The sequence below is a fragment of the Clavelina lepadiformis genome, chromosome 8, assembly GCF_947623445.1.
Source record: "Clavelina lepadiformis chromosome 8, kaClaLepa1.1, whole genome shotgun sequence".
Lineage (NCBI taxonomy): Eukaryota > Metazoa > Chordata > Ascidiacea > Aplousobranchia > Clavelinidae > Clavelina > Clavelina lepadiformis.
This window is the reverse complement of record NC_135247.1, coordinates 95313-107143: the sequence shown is the minus strand read 5'-3', so window position 1 is coordinate 107143 and position 11831 is coordinate 95313. Positions and strand designations below refer to the sequence as shown.

Here is an 11831-nt window from a genome sequence, read left to right as displayed (position 1 = left end):
CACGATTCGACGTTGGGCCTACCAACAATCACTAACAAACAGCGTTTTTACGCGTTACGAATTTGAAACAGCAAACACAATATTTTACTGCAATAAAACGCTTGCACTAAAACGCAGATGAATCGAAATTCAAAAAATAGACATGTCTGGCTTCATCTTGCGGTTCTTTACCTAAAACACTTTTTTAATCAAAATTATTGCAATATTTTTCTTTACTATCCACAAAATTAAAATTGCAAAAGTTAAACGCTGTGCAATACAATAGCCTTTCGCGAGTTGCCCAGTTAAATTTCTAATTTGGAGTAGTGATTTGCAAGTTAATCTGGAAATGGCTACAAAATGCGTAGCCATTTTGCAGATACCATACTGTTTGGCAATTTCATACCCGTATACGATGCGAGATACATTTGGTAATTTTTAATTCGTGCAATTTAATACCCGCAACGTTGCGAGATATATTTGGTAATAGTTACTTCGTGCCTATTTGTACCCGTTCGAATTATAACTTACAAAACTTACGTTTGTACCCGTGCTAACTATAACTAACCCTAACCTTATTTATAAAATGGTTACACTCAGTAGGTATTTCTTAACCCTATTTAGCAAATGGTTACATTCAGGTCGCATCTGGCAAAATGATTCCAATTAATTGAGGGCTAGGGTTAGAGGTTAAAGCGCCTATAAAATTGAGGTATAGTATCGTAGGAAATGGTGTCTGGACAAATTCTGTATGGTGGAATTGTTTTCTACAAAATAAATTAAATACAATACCGGTTTCCTAATTTTCAGGATTAGGACTTAATGACCGGACGCATCTGGCAAAATGACACAATTTAATTGAGGAGTTAGGGTTTGGGGTGAAAGCGCTTTTAAAATTGAGGGTTAGCATCGTAGGAAATGATGTCTGGACAAGTTCTCTATGGTGGAATTGTTCTCTACCAAATAAATTAAATACAATACCGGTTTCTAAATCTTCAGGGTTAGGACTTATTGACCAGCAGGATCTGACTCCATTTGATAAAAGGGTTAGGGTTAGGGTGAAAGCGCGCATTAAAATTGAGGTTTTGCATCGTAGGAAGGAGCGTATGGAAAAGTTGTTCATCGTGGAGCTGTTCTTTACGATCTAAAATAAACACAATACCGGTTTCTAAATTTGTAGGGTTAGAACTTAATGTCCGGTCGCATCTGGCAAAATGATTCCAATTAATTGAGTGGCTAGGGTTATAGGTGAAAGCCCCCTTAACACTGAGGGTTAGTATCGTAAGAAATAGTGTCTGGACAAGATCTCTATGGTGGAAATGTGCTCTACCAAATAAATTAAATACAATACCGGTTTCCAAATCTTCAGGTTTCGGACTTAATGACCGGTTGCATCTGGCAAAATGACTCCATTTAATTGAGGGGTTAGGGTTAGGGGTGAAAGCGTTTTTAAAATTGAGGGTTAGCATCGTAGGAAATGGTGTCTGGACAAGTTTTTTATGGTGGAACTGTTTTTTACCAAATAAATTAAATACAATACCGGTTCCTAAATGTTCAGGGTTAGGACTTATTGACCAGCGACATCTGGCAAAATGACTCCATTTCATAGATGGGTTAGGGTTTTGGGTGAAAGCCCCCTTAAAAATGATGGTTAGTATCGTAGGAGATGGTGTCTGGATAAGTTATCCATTTTGAAACTGTATTTTTGGTTATTAACAATGCCATATCGACCGAAATGGTACGCGAATCTTTTTAATGGTGCTCGGATTTTTCTGTTCATCTGAGCTGTCGATTTGCATGACGGAGCTGAAAGCTGAAAGGTGACATCTGAACGCTCCACCACGCTAGACTACGCTTAACTACGCTCTACTACGCTCTAACACGCTCGACTACGCTCTACTACGTTCTACTACGCTCGACTACGCTCGACTACGCTCTACTACGCACTACTACGCTAGACTACGCTCCACTTCGCTAGACTACGCTCAAGCACGATCGACTACGCTAGACTACGCTTAACTACGCTCTACTACGCTCTACTACGCTCTACTACGCTCTACTAAGCTCTACTACGCTCTACTACGATCTACTACGCTCTACTACGCTCTACTACGCTCTACTACGTTCTACTACGCTCTACTACGCTCTACTACGCTCTACTACGCTCTACTACGCTCTATTACGCTCTACTACGTTCTACTACGCTCTACTACGCTCTACTACGCTCTACTACGCTCTACTACGCTCTACTACGCTCTACTACGCTCTAATACACTCTACTACGCTCGACTACACTCGACTAGACAATAGATTTTGTCTATTTGCATTGCACATTAAGCACAATTGTCGTGGCCGAGTGGTTAAGGCGACAGACTTGAAATTTGTTGGGCCTTGCCGGCGTAGGTTCGAATCCCGCCGACAATGTAAAACTAAAATCACGCTTCCATAAGTGATTTGCAAAAGTGCGTATTTATCTACTTGCATTTAACATTAAGCACAGTTGTCGTGGCCGAGTGGTTAAGACGACAGACTACCAATCTGTTGGGCTCTGCCCGCGTATGTTCGAATCTTGCCGACAATGCTAGATTGTGTTCGAATCCTGCCGACAATGCGGAATTGAAATCATGTTTTCATAAGTGATTTTCGAAAGTGCGATTTTATCTATTTGCATTGAACATTAAGCACAGTTGTCGTGGCCGAGTGGTTAAGACGACAGATTCGAAATCTGCTGGGCTCTGCCCGCGTATGTTCGAATCTTGCCGACAATGCGGAATTGAAATCATGTTTTCATAAGTGATTCGAGAAAAGTGCGATTTTATCTATTTGCATTGCACATTAAGCACAGTTGTTGTGGCCGAGTGGTTAAGGCGACAGATTCGAAATCTGCTGGGCTCTGCCCGCGTATGTTCGAATCTTGCCGACAATGCGGAATTGAAATCATGTTTTCATAAGTGATTCGAGAAAAGTGCGATTTTATCTATTTGCATTGCACATTAAGCACAGTTGTTGTGGCCGAGTGGTTAAGGCGACAGACTTTAAATCTGTTGGGCCTTGCCGGCGTAGGTTCGAATCCCGCCGACAATGCGGAATTGAAATCATGTTTTCATAAGTGATTTGCGAAAACTGCTGTTTCGTCTCCATGACTACGCTCGACTACGCACGTCGACGCTCGACTACGTTCGACTACGCTCGACTACGCACAACTACGCACGACTACGCACGACTACGCACGACTACGCACGACTACGCACGACTACGCACGTCTACACACGACTACGCTCGACTACGCTCGACTACGCACGTTTACGCTCGACTACGCTCGACTACGCTCTACTTCGCACGTCTACGCACGATTACGCACGATTACGCTCGACTACGCTCGACTACGCTCGACTACGCTCGACTACGCTCGACTACGCTCGACTACGCTCGACTACGCTCGACTACGCTCGACTACGCTCGAATACGCTCGACTACGTTCGACTACGCACGACTACGCACGACTACGCCCGACTACGCACGACTACGCACGACTACGCGCGACTATGCTCGACTACGCTCGAATAGGTCGGGTAGAGTCCAACAAGAAATCTTCGTCGGACCTAGGTAGGCGCGCTAACTACAATATTACACGATTCGACGTTGGGCCTACCAACAATCACTAACAAACAGCGTTTTTACGCGTTACGAATTTGAAACAGCAAACACAATATTTTACTGCAATAAAACGCTTGCAATAAAACGCAGATGAATCGAAATTCAAAAATAGACATTTCTGGCTTCATCTTGCGGTTCTTTACCTAAAACACTTTTTTAATCAAAATTATTGCAATATTTTTCTTTACTATCCACAAAATTAAAATTGCAAAAGTTAAACGCTGTGCAATACAATAGCCTTTCGCGAGTTGCCCAGTTAAATTTCTAATTTGGAGTAGTGATTTGCAAGTTAATCTGGAAATGGCTACAAAATGCGTAGCCATTTTCCAGATACCATACTTTTTGGCAATTTGATACCCGTATACGATGCGAGATACATTTGGTATTTTTTTAATTCGTGCAATTTAATACCCGCAACGTTGCGAGATATATTTGGTAATAGTTACTTCGTGCCTTTTTGTACCCGTTCGAATTTTAACTTACAAAACTTACGTTTGTACCCGTGCTAATTATAACTAACCCTAACCTTATTTATAAAATGGTTACACTCAGTACGTATTTCTTAACCCTATTTAGCAAATGGTTACATTCAGGTCGCATCTGGCAAAATGATTCCAATTAATTGAGGGCTAGGGTTAGAGGTTAAAGCGCCTATAAAATTGAGGTATAGTATCGTAGGAAATGGTGTCTGGACAAATTCTGTATGGTGGAATTGTTCTCTACCAAATAAATTAAATACAATACCGGTTTCCTAATTTTCAGGATTAGGACTTAATGACCGGACGCATCTGGCAAAATGACACAATTTAATTGAGGAGTTAGGGTTAGGGGTGAAAGCGCTTTTAAAATTGAGGATTAGCATCGTAAGAAATGATGTCTGGACAAGTTCTCTATGGTGGAATTGTTCTCTACCAAATAAATTAAATACAATACCGGTTTCTAAATCTTCAGGGTTAGGACTTATTGACCAGCCGGATCTGACTCCATTTGATAGAAGGATTAGGGTTAGGGTGAAAGCGCGCATTAAAATTGAAGTTTTGCATCGTAGGAAGTAGCGTATGGAAAAGTTGTTCATCGTGGAGCTGTTCTTTACGATCTAAAATAAATACAATACCGGTTTCTAAATTTGTAGGGTTAGAAAGTAATGTCCGGTCGCATCTGGCAAAATGATTGCAATTAATTGAGTGGCTAGGGTTATAGGTGAAAGCCCCCTTAACATTGAGGGTTAGTATCGTAAGAAATGGTGTCTAGAAAAGATCTCTATGGTGGAAATGTGCTCTACCAAATAAATTAAATACAATACCGGTTTCCAAATCTTCAGGTTTAGGACTTAATGACCGGTCGCATCTGGCAAAATGACTCCATTTAATTGAGGGGTTAGGGTTAGGGTTGAAAGCGCCAATAAAATAGAGAGTTAGTATCGTAGGAAATGGTGTCTGGACAAGTTCTCTATGGTTGAATTGTTCTCTACCAAATAAATTAAATACAATACCGGTTTTCAAATTTTCAGGGTTAGGACTTAATGACCGGTCGCATCTTGAAAAATGACTCCATTTAATTGAGGGGTTAAGGTTAGGGGTTAAGGCGTTTTTAAAATTGAGGGTTAGCATCGTAGGAAATGGTTTCTGGACAAGTTTTTTATGATGGAATTGTTCTCTACCAGATAAATTATATACAATACCGGTTCCTAAATGTTCAGGGTTAGGACTTATTGACCAGCGGCATCTGGCAAAATGACTCCATTTCATAGATGGGTTAGGGTTAGGGGTGAAAGCCCCCTTAAAAATGAGGGTTAGTATCGTAGGAGATGGTGTCTGGAAAAGTTATCCATCTTGAAACAGTATTTTTGGTTATTAGCAATGCCATATCGACCGAAATGTACGCGAACCTTTTTATTGGTGCTCGGATTTTTCTGTTCGTTGAGCTGTCGATTTGCATGACGGAGCTGAAAGCTGAAAGGTGACATCTGAACGCTCCACGATGCTAGACTACGCTTAACTACGCTCTACTACGCTCTAACACGCTCGACTACGCTCTACTACGCTCTACTACGCTCTACTACGCTCTACTACGCTCTACTACGCTCTACTACGCTAGACTACGCTCCACTTCGCTAGACTACGCTCAAGCACGATCGACTACGCTACACTACGCTTAACTACGCTCTACTACGCTCTACTACGCTCTACTACGCTCTACTACGCTCTACTACGCTCTACTACGATCTACTACGCTATACTACGCTCTACTACGCTCTACTACGCTCTACTACGCTCTACTACGCTCTACTACGCTCTACTACGCTCTACTACGCTCTACTACGCTCTACTACGCTCGACTACACTCGACTAGACAATAGATTTTGTCTATTTGCATTGCACATTAAGCACAATTGTCATGGCCGAGTGGTTAAGGCGATAGAATTGAAATTTGTTGGGCCTCGCCGGCGTAGATTCGAATCCCGCCGACAATGTAGAACTAAAATCATGCTTCCATAAGTGATTTGCAAAAGTGCGATTTTATCTATTTGCATTGAACATTAAGCACAGTTGTCGTGGCCGAGTGGTTAAGACGAGAGACTACCAATCTGTTGGGCTCTGCCCGCGTATGTTCGAATCTTGCCGACAATGCTAGATGGTGTTCGAATCCTGCCGACAATGCGGAATTGAAATCATGCTTCCATAAGTGATTTGCGGAAAGTGCAATTTTATCTAATTGCATTGAACATTAAGCACATTTGTCGATGCCGAGTGGTTAAGGCGACAGACTTGAAATTTGTTGGGCCTTGCCCTCGTAGGTTCGAATCCCGCCGACAAAGTGGAATTAAAATCACGCTTCCATAAGTGATTTGCGAAAGTGCGATTTTATCTATTTGCATTGAACATTAAACACAGTTGTTGTGGCCGAGTGGTTAAGACGACAGACTAGAAGTCTGCTGGGATCTGCCCACTTTGGTTGAATCTTGCCGACAATGCGGAATTGCAATCATGTTTTCATAAGTGATTCGAGAAAAATGCGATTATATCTATTTGCATTGCACATTAAACACAGTTTTCGTGGCCGAGTGGTTAAGACGACAGACTAGAAGTCTGCTGGGCTCTGCCCACTTTGGTTCGAAACTTGCCGACAATGCGGAATTGAAATCATGTTTTCATAAGTGATTCGAGAAAAGTGCGATTTTATCTATTTGCATTGCACATTAAGCACAGTTGTGTTGACCGAGTGGTTAAGGCGACAGATTCGAAATCTGTTGGGCTCTGCCCGCGTATGTTCGAATCCTGCCGACAACGCGGAATTGAAATCATGCTTCCATAAGTGATTTGCGGAAAGTAAGATTTTATCTAATTGCATTGAACATTAAGCACATTTGTCGATGCCGAGTGGTTAAGGCGACAGACTTGAAATTTGTTGGGCCTTGCCCTCGTAGGTTCGAATCTCGCCGACAAAGTGGAATTAAAATCACGCTTCCATAAGTGATTTGCGAAAGTGCGATTTTATCTATTTGCATTGCACATTAAGCACAGTTGTTGTGGCCGAGTGGTTAAGGCGACAGATTCGAAATCTGCTTGGCTCAGCCCGCGTATGATCGAATCATGCCGACAATGCGGAATTGAAATCATGTTTTCATAAGTGATTCGAGAAAAGTGCGATTTTATCTATTTGCATTGAACAAAGGCCAAGTGGTTAAGACGAGAGACTAGAAGTCTGCTGGGCTCTGCCCACTTAGGTTCGAATCCTGCTGAAAACGCGTAATTGGAATACGCTCGACAACTGAAAGCTGAAAGGTGACGTCTGAACGCTCCACCACGCTAGACTACGCTTAACTATGCTCTACTACGCTCTACTACGCTCGACTACGCTCTACTACGCTCGACTACGCTCTACTACGCTCTCCTACGCTCTACTACGCTAGACTACGCTCCACTTCGCTAGACTACGCTCAAGCACGATCGACTAAGCTAGACTACGCTTAACTACGCTCTACTACGCTCTACTACGCTCTACTACGCTCTACTACGCTCTACTACGCTCTACTACGTTCTACTACACTCTACTACGCTCTACTACGCTCTACTACGCTCCACTACGCTCTACTCCGCTCTACTACGCTCTACTACGCTCGACTACGCTCGACTACGCTCGACTACGCTCGACTAGACAATAGATTTTGTCTATTTGCATTGCACATTAAGCAGAATTGTCGTGGCCGAGTGGTTAAGGCGACAGACATGAAATCTATTGGTCCTTGCCCGCGTAGGTTCGAATCCTGCCGACAACGCGTAATTGAAATCATGTTTTCATAAGTGATTTGCGAAAAATGCCATTTGATTCATTTGCATTGCAAATTAAGCACAGTTATCGTGGCGGAGTGGTTAAGGCGACAGATTCGAAATCTGTTGGGCTCTGCCCGAGTATGTTCGAATCTTGCCGACAACGCGGAATTGCGAAAAGTGCTGTTTCGTCTCTATGACTACGCTAGACTACGCAAGACTACGCAAGACTGCGCTAGATTGCGCTCGACTGCGCTCGACTGCGCTCGACTGCGCTCGACTGCGCTCGACTGCGCTTGACTACGCTCGACTTCGCTAAAATAGACGATAGATTTTATCTATTTGCATTGCACATTAAGCACAATTGTCGTGGCCGAGTGGTTAAGGCGACAGACTTGAAATTTGTTGGGCCTCGCCGGCGTAGGTTCGAATCCCGCCGACAATGTAGAACTAAAATCACGCTTCCATTAGTGATTTGCAAAAGTGCGATTTTATCTATTTGCATTGAACATTAAGCACAGATGTCGTGGCCGAGTGGTTAAGACGACAGATTACAAATCTGTTGGGCCTTGCCCGCGTATGTTCGAATCTTGCCGACAATGCTAGATTGTGTTCGAATCCTGCCGACAATGCGGAATTGTAATCTTGTTTTCATAAGTGATTTGCGAAAGTGCGATTTTATCTATTTGCATTGAACATTAAACACAGTTGTTGTGGCCGAGTGGTTAAGACGACAGACTAGAAGTCTGCTGGGATCTGCCCACTTTGGTTGAATCTTGCCGACAATGCGGAATTGCAATCATGTTTTCATAAGTGATTCGAGAAAAATGCGATTATATCTATTTGCATTGCACATTAAGCACAGTTGTTGTGGCCGAGTGGTTAACGCAACAGATTCGAAATCTGCTGGGCTCAGCCCGCGTAGTTTCGAATCTTGCCGACAATGCGGAATTGAAATCGTGTTTTCATAAGTGATTCGAGAAAAGTGCGATTTTATCTATTTGCATTGCACATTAATCACAGTTGTCGTGGCCGAGTGGTTAAGGCGACAGATTCGAAATCTGTTGGGCTCTGCCCGCGTATGTTCGAATCCTGTCGACAACGCAGAATTAAAATCATGCTTCCATAAGTGATTTGCGAAAGTGCGATTTTATCTATTTGCATTGAACAATAAGCACAGTTGTCGTGGCCGAGTGGTTTAGGCGACAGACTTTAAATCTGTTGGGCCTTGCCGGCGTAGATTCAAATCCCGCCGACAACTTGGAATTAAAATCACGCTTCCATAAGTGATTCGAAAAATGTGCAATTTTATCTATTTGCATTGAACATTAAGCACAGTTGTCGTGGCCGAGTGGTTATGACGAAAGACTAGAAGTCTGCTCGGCTCTTTTTGTCCCATCTTGGATGACCGTGGTAAACCAAGATGGGACGATAAGTATAAATCTTTTACAGTATAAATTTGCTTTAATTAAAATCGAATCTTACAAAATTTGCCTTTGAAATAAAAATGAATGATGAAATTAAAACAAAATTTAAATTAATTCGTAGAAGAAACAACGAACGATGATCTTGTAAAAATCTACGTGGCCATTTCTATCTTGCGTTTTTATCACTGCTAAACGTAAAATTTTATTTGTTGTTTTTGGAAAATTATGGCAGGCAAGCAAATTTTAAATTTTGCATGGTATGCTGTGTAGATAATTCCCTTTCAAAATCTTAAAGATTATATAATTTCGCATGTGATCACTCAAGCATGAAATGCAATCAACCCAGTTCACTTCTCAGACTGACCTTCACTTCTCAGCAACGCACGTGGAGTGAGGCACTGTTCAGTTAGTTGCTCTGTTTTAGCATACTGTAGGCCTAGCTCCTGTTTTAAATTATCGGTTGTAGGCTGCAAGATATTAAACAAATCTAATATTGATTGTTTCATTTTTGTTTGATACAGTAACTCACTATATTCTACAAACATGCAGTTTGGGAAAACGATCCCGGAACGGAGGTGAGAAGGACCATGGGGAAATCCTCATGGCCTATCAGATAACCAAAAACTCGCAGCGGACAAGTGCGGTCCGCAACATGCTCGTGGAAGAACTTAACCATGGCTGCCGGACCAGGAAAGGTTGGATTATTCGGGTAAGTCACCAAATTCTCCTTTCATGTAGAAAACTATTAAAAAAGGGATGTTTTTAATGCAGGTGCAAGATCACAAAATATTCGCAAAATATGGGGATGCAACAATTGTTATGCCTGGCTGGTTGAAGGAAGGGCTGGACAATATTGTCCGGTTCAACCCAAAAGAAATTTGAAATAATTTTCCCCATAAATGAGCAAAGTAGTTTGCGGAAAAAAGGATGCAGCGAGGGTTGAAGTTGGCCGGAGGTTGCGAAAAATTTACCGCGACCTCAAACCGAAAGCATTCTGTCACACAGGTCGTCATCTGATGACGACGTGGACACGATCATCAGTCCTACAAAGTTGCCAAAAAGGGTGCGTAGCTATGCGTTCTGTAAATTCTGTTGATTTACAAGTTATAAATTGTTGTCGTTTTATTTGTAGCTTATTAAATGAAGAAAAAGAAAATTCCGAAGAACTAAGGATGCAGAGCCTGGTTATACTGAAACTCGAAAGAAGAAAATGAGATCGTTAGTACAAGGTTTTGGGTGAGAGTTTTCACTTTTTCTTTCACTCTGTTCTTGACACAAATTCGTAAAGATTTTTTTGTAAAGTGTGTGCCAGATAGCAGAAGAAAAAGGTGAAAATGTTTCTTTTGCAGCTCAGTTCAAGAGGGCCGCAATTATTCAATTAAAGATAAAGACCTACAGAGGTCTAATTTCGCCTAAAACACAATCGAAAGTATGGGCGAGGTTGGCCAGGAATTACCTCTTGATTATAAGTAAGCCACTTAATGTTAGCATTCAAATTGTTTTTTTTTATGTATAGAAACCGAATTTTAGTTGCATTTTTATTTTTTTAAATATTTTTTAAATTAATTGGTAAGTTGTTTCATGTCTGCTGTTTTAGGATCCTCGCCAACTCAGCGTCCGAAGTCGTGGCTGCCCAAGAAATTGTGGCGTCAGTAATGCTAGAACGCATTGACAGTTAGTCTGTGAGTAACATGGCTTGAACTTATGCGAGATTTTAAAAATTACCATGCTCTATGTAAACTGTGATGACTTAAAATGCTTTGTTTTATGATGAAAGCGAAAAGAAAATATCGAACGGGAATCGGAAGAAGAGAAGGAAGAGGCAGCAGGGCAAGAAGTGTCGGAGAGAAAAGAAGACGAAATGGTGGTGGATGAAAGGGAATCTGACGGGTTGGAAGGTGAGGCGGAGCATAGTGGTGCAGAGGAGGTGCCGGGGAAGAAGCGTCACCACAAAAGAAAGGCAAAATACTGCAGGTATGGTTTTTATTTAGCTGCCCTGAAAACATTATTTCCTAGTTTATTTTGTGACTTTTATGTTTTTAAGCATATGCGAAAAAATGGTGATGAATGTTGGTCGTCATTGCAAAGACGTTCATAAAATATCATACAATGAGCTGTCTGGTGAAGGGAAGAAAAAGTGCTCCTTATGCGATAAATATGTAAAGCATCTGGTGAAACACCTGAAAGGTACGAAACATGATAAGGATGACACACAAGTGAAGGAGCTAGTAATGTCACTTGATAAACGGCGACGTGATAATACAGCAAAGGTAATTGCTTGTCTAGATATGTATGTAGCAATATTTAAAGAGAAGAAGTGCTACACGAACATGCTGCGCTTTTAGTTGTATGTGTATTGTTATAACACTTATTGTCTGTTCAGTCGCCTGAACCGAACAGTCCGTTTTTCCTGGACTGTATGCTTCAGAAATTTCTCACTTTATTTGCAATCCGTCGATGGAGGGGGAAAACGCTTGGTCGATGCGGAAATGTATTC

At 41.7% G+C, this 11831-nt stretch overlaps 1 protein-coding gene and 1 non-coding gene across 2 annotated transcripts; both read left to right on the top strand.

The window, feature by feature from the left end:
• Nucleotides 1–2478: 2478 nt before the first annotated feature.
• Nucleotides 2479–2560, top strand: Trnag-acc (transfer RNA glycine (anticodon ACC)). The gene has a single exon. It is a non-coding gene; the product is annotated as a tRNA-Gly (tRNA).
• A 7100-nt stretch (nt 2561–9660) lies between these two features.
• Nucleotides 9661–10784, top strand: LOC143468588 (uncharacterized). Its single transcript, XM_076965903.1, has 5 exons — nt 9661–9739; nt 9856–10043; nt 10106–10397; nt 10467–10570; nt 10684–10784. Exons 1-3 carry the CDS (start codon nt 9661–9663, stop codon nt 10214–10216), a joined length of 378 nt encoding a protein of 125 aa, XP_076822018.1. The 3' UTR covers nt 10217–10397; nt 10467–10570; nt 10684–10784.
• The last annotated feature ends 1047 nt before the right edge of the window (nt 10785–11831 follow it).

What these genes read in the sequence shown, in the direction of transcription:
- LOC143468588 (XM_076965903.1), top strand. Translation starts at nt 9,661, where the DNA reads ATGAAATGCAATCAACCCAGTTCACTTCTCAGACTGACCTTCACTTCT. An exon ending in GTGGAGTGAGGCACTGTTCA is followed by an intron (nt 9,740 to 9,855) that starts GTTAGTTGCTCT and finishes TGTTTGATACAG; the next exon opens with TAACTCACTATATTCTACAA. An exon ending in GGAAAGGTTGGATTATTCGG is followed by an intron (nt 10,044 to 10,105) that starts GTAAGTCACCAA and finishes TTTTTAATGCAG; the next exon opens with GTGCAAGATCACAAAATATT.